Raw genomic sequence first — 23734 nt, forward strand, 5'->3', positions numbered from 1 at the left:
TAAACAGTGTATATTTTTTTTGTCATACACTTTCCTAATTTTATTCTTAACATTTCATGCAACTTTGTAAACCTTGAAAAGTTACTCGACATAAAATGAAAATCTTTTATCAACTCATATCATAATTGACACAAGAAATTTAAAGAAACAAATAAAAACATACTACCTTAAAATTAGGTGAAAATATTCTGCTGCTATTTATGTTGGTGACTGATTTTGTTTTCCATACAACTTCATAACCATTGTCTGGTTTTCTAGCAGAAATTGTTTTCACAGCCCCAGCATGGTAGGTTTCATATATTTCTATCTTTTGTATGTACATTTCTTGTTCAAATTCCACCTAAAAGTTTATAAAAAGAAACTGTTGCTATATGTAAGTAAGTAAGTAAATGTATATAGTTTATTACATTGTTTCAATATAATATTATACATCAGATAAAAGCAGCATAAAACACTTTTACCTCATGTCCATTAAATGCATACACAATTTAAAAATCAATTTTCGAAATAAAAAATTATTTAAACTCGCAGAAATCATGATTGTGGCCAAATGTGGTTAGACAACAGAAGAAGGATGAAGACTAAAGGAGATCGACGACAGCAGTCCGACGCCAAGTGATGAGAAAAGTTCACTTGGCCTATTGGGCCAGGTGAGCTAAAAAGACCAAAGGTCAATGTATATTTGTATCAAGAAAAAGAATTACTAAATTCAGCCCGCAGCAAACTTTACAGGATGTCCTCTTAATAAAAATACTATTAAAATAAGGAATCAAAATATTATATTATTGATGTAAATATCTTTAACTTATTAGTTAAATATCAAGGAGTAAAAGTTGAAATACTGTAGTTTTATCTGTATCATATTAAATTGTCAGGTTTTCCATACCTCAATAAACTGATTTGAATCTTTTTTTCCTTGGGCCCATGCTCCAGGAATATCTCCATATTTTGGGTACACTCGAGGTTTGCCTATTACACTATCTGCTGCCCAACTGAAAGGAAATACATCAACCAATAAAGTTTGTGTTTTACATGCATTATCAATATAGCAAAAAAAGAAGAAAACAAGATATTGGACAATATCAATGAGACAGAGAGACCAAGATAACTAAAATACACATCTAGGGGGTTATTCCCAGTTACCTAACCTTAAGTTCTTTCCCAATGATACATTTTATGACAAACTCTTTGATTTCAACATTATAATAAAATATCAAAAAGGCCAGAATATTGGTTCTTATAAACTGGATCTATTTCTAAATCTGTAATACTAGCTAAAACAAATATATCGATCACAAAAGTATATATTAGGCTACGAAGTTATCACATTTGGGAAATATCTAGAGATATTATCAGAATATTATGATTTTGTGCATTTTTGAGGTTATACTCTTATTGAAAATTTAAGCGACAACCAACAATCCAAAATATTCTTTAACCAAGATGTCAAGAATTATATTTAGTTATTCCATTATTAAACAAAGCTAAATAGGCTGGAGGGCCTTTTGTGGAAAAAAAATTTGGTTGATTATATGGGGAATGATGTAATCTCCACATTCTATACACCATCACAAAGTTACACAATGTAATGATCTTGATTACAACAGTCTATGTAAAAGTTGTTATATTGTATGTACTGTGTATCATCACTGTATGTGATACTTACTTCCCATTGTTATACTGTGATGAATAACTGATTACACAGGAAACCCACTGCTCTTTAACTTCTCCAGTCATTGCTGTTTGCATCACCCTTTCTCTACAATATCAGTAAATTTGACTTATATGCATATGATATGAGACGGGAAAATATTGCATATATACTTTTGAATTGATGGTTAGCAGATTTTTCAGAATAGTGTAATTATAAAAAGCATGTTGTATCTGTTGGTTTAGAGGAAATAAAATCTATGGTAGTCACATGTGATTGAATAAATTGGATGTTCTCATTATCCATTAACAGTATCTGTGAGATATTATTTATATATGATTCGGTTATACATGTACATGTACCTGTAGTATTTTCTAATAATCCTGGTTTTCAAGACTTATGTATCCATTGCAAAATTCTTCATTGATCATAGTGACTTTCTATGCAAAAAATGATTTAAAACAGTAAATTATATTGTCCAATACCAATTATTCAAAAAAAATCTGACAACTTAAGTTTAAAATCTGAGCATGGATTTAAATCACCCAATTTATTTAATTTATAAGGTTTAAACCTGCTTGTATTGATAATGAATCCAATCTCCAATGCAAAATTACACCCATGCAATGTAAAAATAATGTTTCAATGTCTTGATTTTGACAACAGTTGTCAACTTTCGTTGGACATTTAAATTCAACTGTGATGAAGATAATCCACAAAAACCATGAAAATAAAAACATACAAGAATATAATAAAAAGTTAAATCACAAAAATACTGAACTCCGAGGAAAATTCAAAATGGAAAGTCCCTTATCAAATGGCAAAATCAAAGGATAAAACACATCAAACAAATGGACATCAACTGTCATATTCCTGACTAGGTACAGGCATTTTCAAATGTAGAAAACGGTGGCAAAGAAAATACACATCCTGGGAAAATCCTAAAATAATGACTACTGAGTAATTAAAATCAAACTATGTATAAACCTAACTTATATAACATATAAGTACCTACTTTTATGACAGTCACATCAAATTCCATTATTTTTACAACGATGCGTGAACAAAACAGACATAATCGGTACAAAATATAGACAATAATTTTCAGATAAAAGTCACTTTTTTTCAATTTAACTTCATGAATAAACTAGAGGCTCTCAAGAGCCTGTATCGCTCACCTGATTCTACTTGGGTTTTTGAAATCATATGAAAAAATATAAAATTTGGCTAAAAGTGACAACACAACCTCATTGATAAGGAAAGGAACATGTTTAATTTCATTCAAAAGTCCCCCACTGGCGGCCATCTTGGATGGCGGATCGGCTACAAAGTAACAACACTTGGTCAGCACCTCATAAGGAACATTCATGCCATGTTTGGTTTTATTCCATTCAGTGGCTCTCTAAAAGAAGTCATTTGTATGCATTTCCCATAGGGTCCTATGTTAAACTAAGTCCCCTGCTGGCGGCCATCTTGGATGATGGATCTGCTACAAAGTAACAACACTTGGTCAGCACCTCATAAGGAACATTCATGCAATGTTTAGTTTTATTCCATTCAATGGTTCTCTAAAAGAAGTCATTTGTATGCATTTCCAATAGGGTCCTATGTTAAACTAAGTCCCTGCTGGCGGCCATCTTGGATAATGGATCGGCTACAAAGTAACAACACTTGGTCAGCACCACATTAGGAACATTCATGCCATGTTTGATTTCATTCCATTCAGTGGTTCTCTAAAAGAAGTCATTTGTATGCATTTCCCATAGGGTCCTATGTTAAACTAAGTCCCATGCTGGCGGCCATCTTGGATGATGGATGGGCTACAAAGTAACAACACATGGTCAGCACGGCATAAGGAACATTCATGCAATGTTTGGTTTCATTCCATTCAGTTGTTCTCTAAAAGAAGTCATTTGACGTATGCATTTCCCATAGGGTCCTATGTTAAACTAAGTCCCCCGCTGGCGTCCATCTTGGATAATGGATTGGCTACAAAGTAACAACACTTGGTCAGCACCACATTAGGAACATTCATGCCATGTTTGATTTCATTCCATTCAGTGGTTCTCTAAAAGAAGTCATTTGTATGCATTTCCCATAGGGTCCTATGTTAAACTAAGTCCCCCGCTGGCGGCCATCTTGGATGATGGATTGGCTACAAAGTAACAACACTTGGTCAGCACTCCATAAGGAACATTCATGCTATGTTTGGTTTCATTCCATTTAGTGGTTCTCTAGAAGAAGTCATTTGTATGCATTTCCCATAGGGTCCTATGTTAAACTAAGTCCCCCGCTGGCGGCCATCTTGGATGATGGATCGGCTACAAAGTAACAACACTTGGTCAGCACTCCATAAGGAACATTCATGCTATGTTTGGTTTCATTCCATTTAGTGGTTCTCTAGAAGAAGTCATTTGTATGCATTTCCCATAGGGTCCTATGTTAAACTAAGTCCCCCGCTGGCGGCCATCTTGGATGATGAATCGGCTACAAAGTAACAACACTTGGTCAGCACCCCATAAGGAACATTCATGCTATGTTTGGTTTTATTCCATTCAGTGGTTCTCTAAAAGAAGTCATTTGTATGCATTTCCCATAGGGTCCTATGTTAAACTAAGTTCCCGGCTGGCGGCCATCTTGGATGATGGATCGGCAACAAAGTAACAACACTTGGTCAGCACCTCATAAGAAACATTCATGCCATGTTTGGTTTCATTCAATTCAGTGGTTCTCTAAAAGAAGTCATTTGTATGCATTTCCCATAGGGTCCTATGTTAAACTAAGTCCCCGGCTAGCAGCCATCTTGGATGATGGATCCGCAACAAAGTAACAACACTTGGTCAGTACCACATAAGGAACATTCATGCCATGTTTGGTTTCATTCCATTCAGTGGTTCTCTAAAAGAAGTCATTTGTATGCATTTCCCATAGGGTCCTATGTTAAACTAAGTCCCCCGCTGGCGGCCATCTTGGATGATGGATCGGCTACAAAGTAACACAATTGGTCAGCACCTCATAAGGAACATTCATGCCATGTTTGGTTCCATTCCATTCAGTGGTTCTCTAGAAGAAGTTCAAAATGTAAAAAGTTAACGACGACGACGACGACGGACGACGACGGACGACGACGACGGACGACGGACGCCAAGTGGTGAGAAAAGCTCACTTGGCCCTTCGGGCCAGGTGAGCTAAAAATCAGGCTTGCAAAATTTCTTCATGAACATTATAAATATGAATGGCAGATGTGGCTATTCAAAAGTAGAGATCGACTATATTCTGCTACACACTGGATAACATGTGCATGACACAGCTTGAGAAATTGAACCGATTCATCTATGCTTGAAAAAATTGTCAGTGGTTTTTGACCGAGTAACATTTGAAACAGGATTTCGTCTTCAATCATACATGCTTAATTCACAGTAAAGCTGCACTGGAAAATTGTCACTTAAAATGTCCCACCAGACTTCAAGCTGTGCATATTACATGGGCAATTGCAACAAGCGTGTACATAAACATCATTAAAATTCCTTGTACATATATCACATGTATCACTTAAACAGGCACTTGTTGTATTTGGTATTTCAGTTAGTAATTTAGTGATTAACAAGAATGTGTCCAAAGTACACAGATGCCCCACTCGCACTATCCTTTTATATGTTTAGTGGACCGTGAAATTGGGGTCAAAAGTCTAATTTGGCTTTAAAATTAGAAAGATCATATCATAAGCAACAAGTTTACTAAATTTCAAGTTGATTGGACTTCAGCTTCATCAAAAACTACCATGACCAAAAACTTTAACCTGAACGGATGCACAGACGAACGGACGAACGGAGCCACAGACCAAAAAACATAATGCCCCTCTACTATTGTATGTGGGTCATAAAAAGGAATTTTTAATCTCCTTAAAAGAATTTGAGTGTTTCCAAAATTCCATAATTGTCACTGACGTATGAATATTCCTGAAACGTGTGAAACTGTCATCAGAAATAACATGGTTTAACCAATAGTTTAACTGTATAATATCAACTTCGCTATAAACGATAGACTTCCAAATTTGTTTTGATGGAAATGTTCATTCTTTGATATATTCAAGAAGGTAACTCACAAGTCCATACTGTTTTAAAATGTCAATGATATCAGGAATAAATCCGTAGTGTTTCTTTTGAGAGTCTATAAAGAAAGTAAACAATCTGGTGAGAAATATTCTCTTAGAAATAGAGGAAATGGCTAAGGTACATAGCTTTTGTAGGAATATGAGTTTTCTTTTGTCAATATATCCTGTTATTGGATGAATGCCAAGAATACTTTTGCACATATCAGACCAAGTCGACTTTTTCAAGTTGAGAATATGTTTCACTATAAAATATTGAAACCAGTTTAAAGTAGCTTTGTCATAAGATTTCATGTTATTCCACATCTCACACCTGTATAGAACACTGGGTAGTATCACAGTTTTATATAGTTTGAGTACTACACACGCGTTCGTCTTTATACCATTCAATGCAAAGTGTGCGTTTCTGCTTTTTCTGCATGAACTTTCAGTTCTTTGATTTGATTTAAATCAAGAGTTTAGTTCTATAGCCAAGGTGTAGATAGTTATTTGCTATCGGGATACGTTCATTACCAATAAACCATGGAAAATTGACATTGATCTCTCTTGTATTCACAGAAAATTGAATGATACACAACTTATTTGCATTGAAACGAAAAAGTCATTTCTTTGAATATTGGTTACACATATTTAGCATATGTTGTAAGGATGCTGGAGATGTGGCAATACATGATATGTCATCTGCAACAGTTCTGATATTTTAAAAGCTCTTAAAATCATAAACTGGTTATCAGTTTTTTTTATATATAAATTATCAGGTTTCGATCACCACTAAATTCAGGCCTTTTATAGCTGACTATGCGGTAAGGGCTTTGCTCATTGTTGAATGCCGTACGGTAGCTGTTAATTTCTGTGTCATTTGCAATCATACCACATCTTATTTATACTGTAGATAGGTTCTTTTATCATACCGGGAATTTAAGATTGGACCTAAATTTTAACGGTTATTCAGGATTAACACGTTCGGATTTTAATCTAAAAATAATTGAGAGTTAGTAAAAACTGAGTTTTTTATGAATTCAGTAAGAAACGCACAGAGAATAGCACATTCTCCCTACACAAGGTGTCTGATTTAATATCTTCACGTATTTATGTTATTGACACGAATGATAATTCCAGTAAAAATAATGGGACACATTTGGGGGATTGGACACGTTTGAGTGTTTTTTTTAAAATGGACACGTTTAGGCGTTTATACAAATGACTCGCTTTGGCGCTGTTTTACAACTAGACATGTTTTGCAGTTCAGTGACGTCGATGTGGACACGTTTGGGGGAATCGGACACTTTGGGGGGAAAGACACATTTCTGAGTGTTACATATAAAGTTAGATTAAAGGGTGTTTGAAATTGCCTGATGTTTTGTCATTGGGGGACACATATTCGCCGTTTTTATACATCTATTTAAACCCAAATAACTGCAGCTTTAAACAATATTTTTCAAATCAATTTCTTTATAGATGGCAATAGCAGACATTTTAAAGGTGTACAGAACTGAAATTTAGGGCAATCAGTCAAAGATTTACTAAGAAATACTTCTTTGAAATCGTGTTTATATTCATTCAGAAAATTGGCCGAAAATCGTTATCCGTTTTTCGGTCCTTTGCGGTAAGTGCCGCAATTTTGTCGTAGTTTAAAATAAAATCATATTTGTTATAAAAATCTTAGTTACCGGCATATTTCTTCCATTTCAGCCATCTTTTGAAGTATTTACAACTCAAAATTATAAAACGGCGAAATTGTGTCCCCGGCGAATATGCGCACCTCACTCTAGTTCAAGAAAAATACAAAAATATTTTTGTAGAAATATTTAAAAGCATTTTTTACTCAAAGAAAATAATTAGAAAAAATGAATTGTGACTTTTTGTCCTGTGATCTTTTGTCCGTGACTTTTTGTCCTGTGACTTTCTGTCCTACATTCTTTAAGTAATATGCATTATATATGCCCTTGAATTTTTACCAGATAACATTTTTGTTGGCTTTGGGGATTCCGTATATCGTCAGATTATCGGAATTCCAATGGGGACTAACTGTGCACCACTTATTGCGGACCTGTTTTTGTATTGTTATGAGTTACAATTTATGACAAAAATAAGCAAAGACCCATCGAAACAACATCTGATAAACAAATTTAATAATACTTTTAGATATTTGGATGATATTTTGGCTCTCAATAATGACGACTTCAGTATGTATATTAATGAAATTTATCCTGTTGAACTTACTTTAAATAAAGCTAATACTAACAATGACCACTGCCCTTTTCTCGATCTTGATATCTATATCACTAATGGAAAGCTGAATACTAAAATTTATGATAAAAGGGATGATTTTTCATTTCCTATCGTTAATAATTATCCGTTTTTAGATGGTGACGTTCCCTTGTCACCATCTTACGGTGTTTATATATCTCAACTTGTACGATTCGCTCGTGTATGTAACAATGTTTTAGATTTTAACGAGAGAAATTTATGTATTACTGAAAAATTATTACACCAGGGTTTTCGATATCACAAACTAGTCAAAACATTTACTAAATTTTATCATCGGTATAAAGACATTATTCGTAAATATAGCTCAACATGCAGACTTTTAATACGTTCAGGTATTTCACATCCAATTTTTTATGGTAATATTCTTTATAAAGCACAAAGGTGTCAGTATTCACCTCAGAAACTTACAAAACCTTTGAATAGACTTATTAAGAAGGGATATAATTACGATACTGTTGTCAAGTCATTAAAGATTGCATATTTTGGCGTTAATATTGAGTCATTGATAAGGTCTTTGCATCGGAACTAAACACATTTATTCTAAAAACAGTTGTTGGCATGACACGGGTTATGTTCTTCTCATATATGTTATGATGGTATGATACTAAACCCCTAACGGGAAGGATTGTGCCTGATGTTCATATGATGAAATCATAATCTTTCAGTCAGTTTAGTTGAAGTCTGGAGCTGGCATGTCAGTTAACTGCTAGTAGTCTGTTGTTATTTATGTATTATTGTCATTTTGTTTATTTTCTTTGGTTACATCTTCTGACATCAGACTCGGATTTCTCTTGAACTGAATTTTAATGTGCGTATTGTTATGCGTTTACTTTACTACATTGGTTAGAGGTATAGGGGGAGGGTTGAGATCTCACAAACATGTTTAACCCCACCGCATTTTTGCGCCTGTCCCAAGTCAGGAGCCTCTGGCCTTTGTTAGTCTTGTATTATTTTAATTTTAGTTTCTTGTGTACAATTTGGAAATTAGTATGGCGTTCATTATCACTGGACTAGTATTTATTTGTTTAGGGGCCAGCTGAAGGACGCCTCCGGGTGCGGGAATTTCTCGCTACATTGAAGACCTGTTGGTGACCCTCTGCTGTTGTTTTTTATTTTGGCGGGTTGTTATCTCTTTGACACATTCCCCATTTCCATTCTCAATTTTATTGGTCACAAGTAATAAGGACTGAGTTACCCATTAAAAGATTATTCTTGGACTTAGAAATTTCAGAGACATATATACACATCAGTCCGGAATGCGGTTCGATAAAATTGCTCCCCTTGTAATGTAACAATAAAAAGCATTTGTTAAATATTCATGTACAATTAAACAAAAGAAATCAAACGTTTTTAGTTTCTCTGTCTATACATTGTTCATCTTATGAGTAGTATACTTGAACCGTCGCGAACAGTACGTGAAATAAAATCATGCATTCATGTCAAGCTCGTGATCTAATTCTGATGGCATGCAACATAAAATGTACTTCATGTTTTTCCTTAAGAATTAAAAAGTAAATGTATTTTATGCTAAATTTAGAAATATTTGCACATATAGTATTATGGAATATTGTTGAAAATATAGTATGTTTTTCTTTATGAAATTGAATAAGGGCTAAGCAAGAATCTCTATTGGAGTTTATTGAAAAGGAAATATTTGTTCAATAAGATAAAACCAAAGATTAAGATACGATACCAACCTGACATCTTTCTTGCACACAAACGGATGTAAATATTTAGTGCATGGATAGTCGTGCCATTTACCACTGCCTGGATAAAATATGCCACAGTTTTCCGCTCCATTTCCAGGCTGACCAGAATCCCAATTGAAATACGTAGTTGGAGCATAATCTACTGTGTTAATCCAATATTTCAAATCTCCATCCGTAATACCTAGCCAAAACGTTTGCACGTCTAAAGAACAACAATTTGAAATTATTATTAGATTTAAAGTCTCTTTGCGTCTTCTCTCAATTTCAAAAACATAAACTGCATTCAATAATTTTTAAAGCACTTTGCTATGTTTTTTAAAGGGAACTTCAAATACTTGTAATCATCTTTTGCAGACTGTAGTTGATTTTTTATTTAAGGAATGACTGTAATTTTTTTTCTGTCTATGAAGAAATAACATAAAAAATGTGGTACACACTGAATAACGCGCGCAGTTTAATTCTAAATTCCATTTTAAACCGGAGAAAACCATAAAAAGCGTTGATGGCTTCACGGTCACATGACTAAATTTTGTCTATGGGCTGATAAACAAAACAACGTCAGCCAATCAGAAGACGCGTTGCATCCAAATTAAATTATTGATGTTTGTGTCTAATTCTTTTTTTTTTCACCTTAGCTGTAATCATTAATTTGTCTTTTCAACTGTTTTTTTTACTGTGACTGGGACTGTTACATTTGATGTTCTCCTTCTACCTCAGGCATAGATTACCTTAGCTGCATTTGGCAACACTTTTAGGAATTTGTGATATCAATACTCTTCAACTTCGTACTTTATTTGGCTTTTTTTAACTTTTTTTTATTCGAGCGTCACTGATGAGTCTTTTGTAGACGAAACGCACGTCTGGCGTATATATAAAATTGAGTCCTGGTATCTATGATGAGTTTATTTGACACTTGCTTTTACTATTCTTTAATTTTACCTTTGAACTGTGACTGTAACCATTTATTTTCGTCTTTATCTTTTACATTAACCAAAGACGAGCTTTTGTTCTTGCAAAATCTCTAAATTTAAGATAAAGACAATTATATGCAGCTGTACAACAACTAGAGAATCTTAAATTTTATAAAATAAGGAGTCGTATCAATGTTGATTAAATCAATCATACAATTGTACAATGTATAACATTGATTAATTCAAAATCGTATGCACGCCATGTGCTAGTCTACAAATAATGAATAAATTTAACCTTATAATAAACTTTAATATTAAGAATCCACAATAAAACAAATATACAAGGTTTAAGAAACGCAATATTCTATAAAAGCACGACCGTGAAACCTGTTCCTGGTGGGAGACAATCCCTACTATTGAAACGAATATTATCAAGTCATATAATAAATGTTATCAAAAATCACTTCAAAAACGATACTTGACTCAAATGAGCAGCATTGCATATAACATATTGTGACATATACATTTAATTTATATTTTCCCGTTCCTCGTATCTTGAGTACACGTATTCATGAACTGAAAGATCTAAAAAATGAAACAAGTATTTTGAGTTATTGAGTTTAGAGGCATCTAAACAATAAATGTATAAAACAAAATTTAAATATCATTACTGATTTCTGACAAACGGTGTCTTATAAACATTTGTAGAGAGTTGTACATGTAGTTGATACTTATTGTAATTTTACAGTTAAAGGCTCAAGAAGGACCTTGTCATACTTCGTATAAGTTTTAAATCCTTTTTTATCTTCTCCCTGAGAAATTATACTCATGAATAACTATCACTTAAAATAAAGGTAGATTTTAAGAATCTTGAAAGTCCTACCTCTCCTTCAAACCACGTTTTCTCTTCTTTAACTAAATAATAACAATGGTCCCGGAAAGGCTTCCAATCTTTATGGCATTCACCATTCAAGACAGTATATTTCCCTATAGATGAATAGTCAACAAGTTTTCAATTTGAAGTTGTGATCTTACTACAATTTATGTAATACTGTACCTTTATTTCATTTCAAATATGACCCTTGAACATGCCATTACTTTTTTTATCTATTTAAAGACTCGTTTAGAATATACTCCTTATGTGTCAGATGAAATACTCAACTGTTTAATAATTTGTAAGATCTTTAATAACGTATATCCTAGTTTTATAATGACTTAGAAGATAAAATGACGATATAAAAAGTATTATTCAAGGTTTTACAAATTTGCAATGAATTTAAAGTATCAATTTAATTTGATTAAAGCAAAAACCTGACTTGACTTAGCATAATTGACAATTTGATCTAGACTTTTTAAACACAGAGTTAAAAACATTTTAAGAAAAATGTTCAATTGAATTTATAATTATAGATTGCTGTCGTTTGAAATACCTGATTTTCCTTTAACTATAAAACTCTTGTATATAACGTGTTGTATAACTTACAAATAAAATTGTAAAAGCTCTTGGTAAGTTCTCACCTTCAAGGTCAGTTTTCAAAGTGTCAACAGATTTCGTGAAAGCCAGGATATGATTTTGAAGTTCCTCAATGTTTTTACGTTCTTGGCTCGTGTAACAAGAATCAAGAGCTTCAGCCGCCATTACAAACACCACAAAAATAAACAGCTTCATTCTAACAAAAAATAAATAAGATAATCATATGAAGTCGTTAGCTGCTGTCTGTCATATTGGTTTTTCATTTGTTGTTTTCGTTTAAATTTTGCTGTTGGGTTTTTCGTTTGAATGCTTTAAATGTTGCCATGCCGGTGCCTTTTATGGCCTCTCATACGGGATGGAGTTTGCTAATTGTTGTATGCCATACAGTGACCTATAGTTTCATACTTACATACCCTCAGGTGGGTAGTTGTTAAATTGGCAATCATGCCATAACTCTTTATTCTTATCTAAATAAAATTTAATTCAATCTTAAAATTGTCCTCTGAATTCTATTTTTATATACGACTCATCAGTGGCGCTCAAATAAAAACAGCTGGAAGGCCAAATCCAAAACAAAATTGCAGAGAGCTAAAAACCGATTAAGTTGTGCTAAATATGACTTAGACAATTTGAACCTTAATGATCTAAACATGATCAAATTAAAACAAAAGTTCACCTCCGAACAATGTTTGCATAATAATATATACTTTCTATAAATACAATTGAATGAAAACTAGATATTTGATCAATTTCGTTTAGTAGTTTTCCTGACCCGCAATTTTTGGACCATACAAAAAGTTCGCTTTCCTTAGAAAAGTATAGGGTTTCATTCGCAATCGGCTATTTCAAAAACTTCGTTTTAATGCAAATATAGGTTGATGTCAAATACAATGTTCTAAAGGGTGTTGTTTGTGCTGTCCAGTATTTATGGCGACTTGTTTGTGCGTTGTATTTCTTTAAGGTTTGTGTTTCTGGTTGGTATTGTTGTGCTGTCCAGTATGTGGTGATACCTATTATCCTTTCTTATATTATTGACATTTTTTTAAAATATATCAATTGAATATTATTTAGTAAATATATTTAATTTTAGTTAAAGGTTAAAACGAAGATCAATCACTGTGTAACTAAAGACGAATGTATGCACGAATCTTAAAATTACAATTTTGAATAAAATAAAAAGAAATAAGTGTATGTGTCAACTCCACCACACTAACCAATTAACTCATCATAGATACCAAGATCGCAATTTTGTAATGATACCGATTTACATAATTGTAATCAACTTCTATTCTTAATGTGTCTATGGTAGAATTGAAATTGCAAGATACAGATTTAGGAAGATGTGGTATGAGTGCCAATGAGACAATTCTCCATCCAAATAACAATTTATAAAAGTAAACCATTATAGGTCAACACGGAGACTTGGCTCATATCTAGTTGAATGAACCACATGAGTAAAACATTGCAATGATGAATGATATTTTCTGCTGTTTGAAAAGTGTAGAAAAACTTGAGAAATGAGCATAAGTTACAAAGTTTGTCCAGAAGCACACAAACCTAATAGTAAGGTTCAAAATGTGTAGCCCTTTTTAACAATATCATGAGCAGGTATGTCTTTTATTTCTAGTAGGATTTCACATCATAAAGGATGGTAACATAAATAAGACGTAGTCACACTATTCGTCTTGATCGTATATAGAACAAAGTAAAATCACAAAAGTACTGAACTCCGAGGAAAATTCAAAACGGAAAGTCCCTAATCAAATGGCAAAATCAAATGTTAAATTATAAAAGGTCGCGTAATGACAAAATCTGAAACAATTTAAAAGTGAAAACACTATTGATGTTTATATCTTCGTCTTCCATGATGTATATTAGTAAACAATATTATTGTAAGGTAGGAATTGGTATATGTTTTCAAAAACTTCAATGTAGTAAGATTGATTTTAAATTAATAACAAGAACAAAATATGTGTATTAAAAACAGTTACAGATAAAGAGTAGTTTTCAAACTTTTCTGTTGGAACTTTGCTTGAAATATTTGGGTTCGTATTGTACACGTTTAGAATTATTCTGTTAGATAAAGATTTCAACACTGATAACATAATGACAATGAATACACCTTATTCTTGGTATATGTAATATATGTAAACGTGTGCATAATCTCGTGTTCCTAATCAGAAAAGGACTAGAAGGATCTTTCAAGCTAAAGGTTGGTAATGACCAATGAAACCGTTTCTTCTTTTGAAGTACGAATATATTTCTCAAGTTTAATTTGTCGTCTACTTCTATGATTAGCAGTGGACCATCTTTGACCAAAGCAGGTCAGAGTTTTAAATTGTTTGAAGTTATTTTTGTACATGTCAAAACTGTTCAATCATTCACACACGAATAGTTGTGGTTTTGGTTTAGATTTTGAAACATTTACATCTGGCGGGTGATGCATTCATACAAGGGAATGTTTTCTCTGTCAATACACCCGGTCTTAATTCATTTAGAGATACGATTTTTACGGATTTTTTTTACCTCGAATTCTATTTTCTGAAGGAATTTATGAAATTTGACCAACAGTAAACAGTTGTGGCCTCTAATTCATGACTTTATCTGGTACGAAAAAAGAAAGCAGGATTAGTAAGAAAATAAATCATTTACTTTAAAACAATATTTTTTTTTAATTTTTGGGTAACAGTTGATCATTGATATTATAATTCAATAATTTCCCACAGAATGCATATCCGTTTTATTTATAATCCTACGGAAAAACATCCATGTCTTTATTCGGAAAATATATGCAAAATACTTTTAATTATCTATGGATTATTTCCTAAAAAAAACTAATGTTATGGGCATAATTACGAAGGGAAAAAGGTAAAAGAAACAAATTTTACTACCAGACTGAATTTACTATTAAAGATAAAGTCCTTGTTACTTGATTTACGATTGTGCTTGTCGGCCATCAAACATAAGGATAAAATCCTACTTTATGATTTTGTGATGAAATGCAATAGATTTATTATACTTACAGCCCACTATGTTTGTGTTTGTTTCAAGGGCAGGGAGTAGTTGTCGAACCTACATTTACAAATCTATATAAAATGTTATCCTTGTGGCTGCAGGAGATATCTTCATGGTATAATCTATCGATGACATTTAACCTTTATCAAAATGATTAATAATTCCTAAAGATATCATTTAATTATTATCAGTATTTATCTAAAGTGTCCAAGCTTGGTTGGGTTATTCAAATATAGTAGTAAAAGAGAGACGAAAGATACCAAAGGAACATTCAAACTATAATGTCTTTTACAAACTGACAATACCATGGCAAAAACTCAACAGAAAAAGGACAAAACAACAAACACAAAATAGAAAACTAAATACTTAACAACACGAACCCCACAAATAATCGGGGGTGATATAAAGTGCTCATCATTTGGCCCCCATTCAGTTGCTCATGTAGGTGATTGATAAGTCTGATAGGTTAAGTCGCATTCCAGGATATGTGACACTCGCCACTGTGGATGTCTTTCTTGCTCGCCTAAATGTTACTGTATAATTATTATTCTATAATTTTTCAGAGGATGATATTCAGCTTTATTGTTCTGATTCTTCTTTTATCAGAAGGTAAGACACATTATTTAAAACTATCAAATCCTCTTTAATATTTATATAATTTTTGATTAAAAGTTATTATCCCTCCCCTTTTAGTTAAGCGGTAGGTAATTTTGCTTAAAAGTCAAGTTCTTGAAACAAAAACTATACTCTTCAAAATAATTTCCGTGTTCAGATAGTTATCAAAATTACCAGGATGATAATTTAATACGTCAGACGCGCGTTTCGTCTACATAAGACTCATCAGTGACGCTCAGATCATAAAAGCTATCAAGCCAAACAAGTACAAAGCTGAAGAGCATTGAGGACTCAAAATTCCAAAAGGTTGTGCCAAATACGGCTAAGGTAATCTATTCTTGGGATAAGAAAATCCTTAGTTTTGAAAAATTCAAAGTTTTGTAAACAGGAAAATTTATGAAAATGACCATAATTATAATTGATATTCATGTCAACACCTAAGTGCTGACTGATACAGTGCTTTTTGTCCGCAATTCGCTTTTTGTCCGTTTTTGCTTTTTGTCCGATAATTTTGCTTTTTGTCGGACACTTCTGCTTTTTGTCCGTTGCTTTTTGTCCGTTTTGCTTTTTGTCCGATTATTTTGCTTTTTGTCCGACACTTTTGCTTTTTGTCCGTTGCTTTTTGTCCGTTTTGCTTTTTGTCCGATTATTTTGCTTTTTGTCCAACAATTTTGCTTTTTTGGCCAGTGAATCTAATGGCGAATGGTCACTATGTCTAATGGCAAATGGTCACTATGTCCAATGGCAAATGGCCCGTGAATCTGATGGCAAATGGTCACCATGTCTAATTGCAAATTGCCAGTGAATCTAATGGCAAATTGTCACTATGTCTAATTGCAATTGGTCACCAAGTCTTGTGGCAAATGGTCAGTGGACCTAATGGCAAATGGTCAGTGGATCTAATGGCGAATGGTCACTATGTCTAATGGCAAATGGTCACTATGTCCAATGGCAAATGGCCCGTGAATCTGATGGCAAATGGTCACCATGTCTAATGGCGAATTGCCAGTGAATCTAATGGCAAATGGCCAGTGAATCTAATTGCAAATGGTCACCATGGCAAATGGTCAGTGAATCTAATGGCAAATAGTCACCATGTCTAATGGCAATTGGTCAGTAAATCTAATGGCAAATGATCACTATGTCGGATGGCAAATTGTCAGTGAATCTAATGGCAAATGGCCACTATGTCTAATGGCAAATGGTCAGTGGACCTAATGGCAAATGGTCACTATGTCTAATGGCAATTGGTCACCAAGTCTTGTGGCAAATGATCAGTGGACCTAATGGCAAATGGTCAGTGGATCTAATGGCGAATGGTCACTATGTCTAATGGCAAATGGTCACTATGTCCAATGGCAAATGGCCCGTGAATCTAATGGCAAAAGGTTACCATGTCTACTTAGATTCACTGGTCATTTGCAATTAGACTTTGTGACCATTTGCCATTAGATCCACTGACCATTTGCCATTAGACAAAGTGATCACTTGCCACAAGACTTCGTGACCAATTGCCTTTAGACTTCGTCCAGTCTGTACGGCGGAAAAAAGTAGAAGTTATTGTTATTTGTTTTCTTCACTGAAATGCAATACTTTTAATTCAATTCAATTCAAAGTTTTATTGCCATATAAACTATACAGTTTGTGACATATCACACAACAAAAACAAATAAAGACAATAACTAGGTAACTCGATATATATACACAAATTCAGGTAAATATTAAAGGGTCCCCTGTCCTTAGTTCCATTGACTTTTTTATAAAGGATCCTAGTTTATTCACTTGTGTTGGTGTTGATGGGTTAAGTATATATATAACTTTGTCATTGTCAGTTAGATTAGCAAATGAATTACTTTCTCTGTTAATGCAATTAAAATATGTTAATCTAATATTTGAATTATGAGAACAATTTATTCAGAAATGTTTCTCATCATCTAGTACTTTGCATTTTTTGCAAAGTCTCTCTTCGCGAGGAATTTTATAATGCCTTCCTTTTTCAATTAATAATTAATGGTCACTGATTCTAAGTTTTTTAATTAATTTTCTAAATTCAAAGTTTGGGTTAGAGAGGTAAGGTTTGATCAATAGATTTGGCTCAAGTCCTTTATAAAAAAAATTAATTTACTTTTATCATCAATAGATTTCAACTTATCCATCAACAGGTTGTTGTAATATGAGTTTATTTGGGGTTTAATATATCTTTTAATATTTTTTAATTGTTTTAAATTATTACAGTCTATTTTTAGTCTATCTATATCAATGTTAGATTCAGAAAGAATATCTTTTGCAAAAGTGAACCATGAATAGGAGCCACTAGAATCCAAAGTTTTAGTTAATTGAAAAGATTCATGTAATAAGGGATTTAAATTTGAGGTGAAAAGCCTTGCTAAATACATAATAGTTTGGGTTTTTATATGACATTCAATAGGCAGTCTTCCCAATTCGTTCCTTGTACCAAAATTTGAGGCACTCTTGTTAGTGCCAAGGGTAAACTTGCAATAACCAAGATGCAAGTTTTCTATTGGAGTCTTGTCAATAAAATTAAATGGGTCCACAATTTTTCCAGAAACCAAAGCTCTTTTTTTAGCTTTCAAATATGTTATATATGAGTCCAAATATGTTATTTCAGAATTATAAGTTAATATAGGTCTCACTAAGGTGTCAAATAAGTTATTTGACACTCTGATAGGAAGGCTGCCAAGAGAATTAGTATATGTTTTAATAGAAAACAAAACCTTTTTTGCCTTTTTTGTTAATTCAGCTGTACTATGACTGAGATTACCATTTGATTAAATTAGCAGACCCAAGTAAGGATATTCCATAACATTCTCTATTTTTTTTTTTTTTTTTTTTTATATACAAGTATAGATGTTTCAGGCTTTTACTTTGTTGTTGAAAAGACCATACTTTTTGTTTTATTTATGTTTAGAGAAAGCTGCCAGTTTTCACAAAACATGGAAACTTTATTTAGACTATTTTGGAGACCCTCCTTAGATTCTGATAGTAAAAGCACATCATCAGCAAACAGGAGGGAGCCTAGTTTACTATTTATGAGCTCCAATGGACTAGAGTTGTCATCTTCCAAACCTTTAGTGATATCATTTATAAAAATATTGAACAAAGTAGGACTTAATGAGTCCCCTTGTTTCACACCTCTAGTAATGTCAAAATAGTCAGAAATGTGATCTTTATATTTTAAAGAGGATTTTGTATTTAAATATTGTTGTTTTATTACCCTGTAAAAAGACTTTCCTACTCCCATTTTGCATAATTTATATAGAAGGGCTGTCCTCCATACAGAGTCAAATGCCTTTCTTAAGTCAATGAAGCATGCATATATTTTTTTGTTATTTTTGTGTATATATTTATTAATTAAAGATTTTAATATGAAAATACTGTCAGCAGTTCTGTGGTTTTCTCTGAAGCCAAATTGACAGTTATTCAGCTGTTTATCCACAACTGTGATGATTAAAGATATACCTCTGTAATTATTGGGATCAGATTTGTCTCCCTTCTTATGCAGTGCTATTATATATGAGTCCTTCCGTGATTTTGGGTATATACCCGTTTTTAGAATTAAATTAAATATTTTAACAATTGACTTAATTATTACTTGATTTGAGGTTTTAATTATTTCATTTATAATTCTATCTGGTCCAGCAGACTTTTGAAGTTTTAGTCCTCTGATTACCTTATTTACTTCTGAACAAGATATTGGAGCATCTGTTTCAGCTTTGAAGTCTATATTATTTTCTAATAGCTTTAATTGTGATTCAATGTCTATCATAAAAGCATTATTTATAGATGAAGGTTTACCTTGATCTTGAAAATGTTTTATTAAAACTTCTTCATCTTTTAATACCTCTGGTATTTCATCTTTTTCTGTTTTATTCTTAAGAGATTTTAAAATTTTCCAATATTCCTTTGGATTTTGATTGATATAATCACTTAAACAATTATAAAGTTTTTGTTTATATTCATACTTTTTCTGTTTAACCATTTTCTTTAAGTTTTTTTTTTAACTCAAAAAACTTTTGCTTTAAACTATTATTATTTGGATTATTCCTTATTTTGTTTCCTATTTTATTTATTTGACGCTTTGTTTCATATATAAAATTGTCTGACCAAACTTGTTTAAATTTCCTTTTCTTTTTCCTCCTCTTAGTTTTTGGAGTTGCTTTACAAGAAAGGCTTGAAATATTATCTAAAATTTTTGTCAATTTTTTCTGTAGCCTCATCAACACCAACCTGATTTTCCTCGTAATTAGCCATTTCAAACTCTATTATCTCATTCTTTACATTTTCAGTCAATAAAGCATCAATAAGTTTAAGTTTAGAATTTTCTGACCATTTATATGATTTAATCCAGTGCCACTCTTTTTCCTGAAGGCCAATTTCTTTATCTATATTTATAGAGCACTTCTATATATAAAGTAATTTGAACATGATCTGATAGGTAAGTAAAATCGTTTGTTTTAAAATATTTGACTGAGGACAGGAGACTCTCGCTAACAACAGCATAATCAACAGTACTAAATCCACTGCTTGACATATATGTATAATATCCCAATGAGTCACCTAAAAATCGACCATTGAGTAAACGTTACTAATCCGTAAATGGGATAAAATGTTCGGTATATTTTTTTATTAATAGAGTATGCATGTACCATCAAAGAAAGATGAATGTAGTCTGTACTCGGAGTAGTTTTTTGTACTCTAAACACAGCAATGTTTGTCCATTTGTTATAATGAACCTTAAACTCGCAAAAATCATTTAATAAATATAAAAACGAAAGCAATGCGCATTTTTGGAATCATATATGATTGTTTGCTTTGTCTATATGCCATTTTGTTTTGTAAAAAATCCGACATATTGATTAACAACACATATATTATTCCATGTAAGCCCTTAAAAAGTTTTAAGTAGTGTGTGTTGATGTGTAAAAGATAAAAGAAAATTGATTTCCGAAAATAAAATGATAATTGTGAACAATTTTAATATATTTTGACAAAAATATACAGTCAGTAGGAAAAGAAAAATATGAATAGAAAGTTATAATTTTGTTTGTAATAGCAATATGATACACTTTGTTTTGCACATAACATTATATCCTCTGTAATCTGAGAGCTGGACCTTTATGTTTATCATATTTCTCTTAAAAACCCTGCGTAAATTATGTATTATTTTTTTTAAACTTGATATGTATGAAACATATTCTGCTAGTCTGTAAACCAATATTTTTTTACTTGGAACAACGACCCCAACACTAACCCTTTTTTCCAACAAAAATAAAACTATAAAACAATTAAAGTAAAGAATAAAAACAAATAATAATTAGAACTCAGCAAATATCGATCTATGCAATAGTACATAACCGATGTTTAAATTTTATACATCCTCTTTTCTAATTTGACCTTTATTTTAAGAATAATTTTGATTTTATAATTATATGATCATTGAGTGCAAAGGCACAAATTTTCAAAAGTATTTAATTTTAAAAAGGAAGTAAAACTAACAAACCTTTCGGATATCTACATACAGATAATATTTACATAACATCTTTAAAATTTCAACTTACCAACTACTGTCTGTAGGACTGTCACAAGCAAGAAAAGTAAAACTCCCAGTCATGCATCCATGATTCCGGCTGTTTGAGTCTCATGTGATGCAAAGTTGCTTATATACCCTTAATAAACCCACGTGTGTGTCAATCGAAGTCAATTTAATATTATCCTTCCAATTTAAAAAAAAGGTTTCAAAAGAATTGGCGAAACATGTTGTGTTGTTTACGCACAAGATATATTAAAAAATTGACAATAATTACACTTAACGATTGATGATTGTATCAAAATTATAAAAAAAAAAAAAACTTGTATGTATATTTTTTTGATATGTTATACATAATCATCAGTAAATTAAATGAAGTAACATGAGTTGTTGATTGTATCTTCTAATAGGTTATAGGCTATCTATACTAAAATGATACTATTGTCCATCCGTAAATATAAATTTAAACATTGTAATTACATGTCTAATATACCTTCTCATATATCTGAAATTATCATTATTTCCGAATATTGCATCTCCTTGTTTTGGCTATGTAACACATGTTTCCTTGTGTATATCTCTTTCATATTCATTTGATAAAATTTACTGTTTGCAATAGCATGAATTGTTCTATATAATTAGAATGTTCTTATCCCGGGCATAAAAACAATGCCGTATTTTGCGAAACCTTTTCAACTTTTGATCTTCAGTGCTGTACAACTTTGTACTTTTTTCACTTTCGATCTTTTATATCTGGGCGTCACTGGTGAGTCTTGTGTGGGCAAGGCGCGTTTTTGGCGTATTGAATTTTAAACCTGATGCTTTTTGTTATCTATTAATCATGTTTTTCTGTGTCTAATATGTTCTCCTATTTATTTGTATTGTAGTCCTGTAATATTATGTTGTCATTTCAATGTTATATTTAACTTTGCCATTAAAGTGCGAGGTTTGGCATGCCTTAAAACCAGGTTCAACCCACCACTTTTATTCCCCTTTAAAAGTGTCCTGTACCAAGTCAGGAAGATGGTCATTGTTATATATTGTTCGTTTCTCTTTGTGTTGCATTTTAACGTTGAGTCGTTTGTGTTTTCTCTTATTTTTGAGATATTGAGATAAGACGTGGCACGGTACTTGTCTATCCCAAATTCATGTATTTGGTTTTCATGTTACATTTGTTATTCTCGTGGTGTTTTGTCTGATGATTGGTCTGTTTCTGTGTGTGTTGCGTTTCGATGTTGTGTCGTTGTTCTCCTCTTATATTTAATGCGTTTCGCTCGGTTTTGGTTTGTTACCCCGATTTTGTTTTTTGTCCATGGATTTATGAGTTTTGAACAGCGGTATACTACTGTTGCCTTTATTTAATTGTATTAAATACAATTATATTTCACCGATGTGATAACTTACACCGACGCATGTGGAATTTGAATAGTGTATTGCTTCTTTTTATTCGAAAAATATTTTTTGGAGGTTACACATGTAGAATAAGGCAAAACGAAAATTATTAATAAGTTTAAGCTTGAGAATATTGTTTGAAATTGAAAAATTCCATGCAGTTTTCCAAAAACGAAAATTTGTTTTATTCATCTTTATAATCTGTGTGAACTGTGTTATATATATTTAAGTCTTTGTAAACGTCAGGCAATTTAGAAGAATTTCAAATTTGACCGAAAAAAAAACCAAACCAACTTAATCATCCAATTTGAAGTAACGTTCATCTTGAGGTAGGAATGGTAGCTTTTTCGTTTCTGTGTGTCTGGTAATTCGAGTAATCTCCAGATAACTTTTGGTTAGAATGATAGCAAATTACGGAGTTAGTTCCCCTCAATTGGTAATTTCTAGTGCATTTCAACCAAATATATCTTGAATTACCAAAACAGGAAAAGGAAATGAATATTTGTGCACTATTATACATTGTATTATTATTTATTCATTTTTTTTTTTTCTCGTCTTGAATAAGTACAATGTATTTTAAAAATTTTAAATTTTAAAAATACCGCTAGTCGGCATTTCATTTTTGAAATAGAACGCAGTATGTTTTTATGGAAATTAGAAAGCCAAGCTCTAATGTATTATGCTAGAATATATTCATGACTAGAATTTCAGTTGATTGATCTTTTACTGCTGCAGATTTTGTTTCCCTTTTTTTTTTTCTTTTGTTATTGTTGATAGTTTCTCTTTTTATCATGCTTTTTACCCAACAACACAGACATGGGTAAAAATCGTAATTCAAACTCAAGTACCTATTTAAGAATTGTACTTTATTTAAGAAAAAATTGATGCCAGCTATACTTTATTGTAGTTTTAACATGGGTAGGCATTATATTCGTGATTATTTTTGCCAGAGTGATAATCAATTATTTCGATTCTGATTAGGTCATTTACGGTAATTTCTATGTTCGCTGTATATAAGTGTACAGTATTTGTGTAGG

The 23734-nt window shown here is 32.1% G+C and overlaps 2 protein-coding genes across 2 annotated transcripts in view; one reads left to right on the forward strand and one right to left on the reverse strand.

The window, feature by feature from the left end:
* Positions 1-21465, reverse strand: part of LOC139487498 (uncharacterized) — a 38016-nt gene extending 16551 nt beyond the window's left edge. Inside the window, exons 1-8 of the mRNA XM_071272348.1 lie at positions 21337-21465; positions 12172-12323; positions 11537-11640; positions 10682-10763; positions 9731-9944; positions 1667-1759; positions 887-992; positions 167-340 (exon numbers count right to left, since the gene is read on the reverse strand). Coding sequence (XP_071128449.1) covers positions 167-340; positions 887-992; positions 1667-1759; positions 9731-9944; positions 10682-10763; positions 11537-11640; positions 12172-12322 — 924 coding nt within the window. The 5' untranslated portion in view covers position 12323; positions 21337-21465. The remainder of the gene's footprint in view (positions 1-166; positions 341-886; positions 993-1666; positions 1760-9730; positions 9945-10681; positions 10764-11536; positions 11641-12171; positions 12324-21336) is intronic.
* LOC139487492 (leucine-rich repeat serine/threonine-protein kinase 1-like) overlaps positions 1-23734 on the forward strand; it is a 203550-nt gene that overhangs the window by 33717 nt on the left and 146099 nt on the right. The gene's annotated exons all lie outside the window — the stretch shown is intronic.

This window comes from Mytilus edulis, chromosome 9, assembly GCF_963676685.1.
Source record: "Mytilus edulis chromosome 9, xbMytEdul2.2, whole genome shotgun sequence".
Classification (NCBI taxonomy): domain Eukaryota; kingdom Metazoa; phylum Mollusca; class Bivalvia; order Mytilida; family Mytilidae; genus Mytilus; species Mytilus edulis.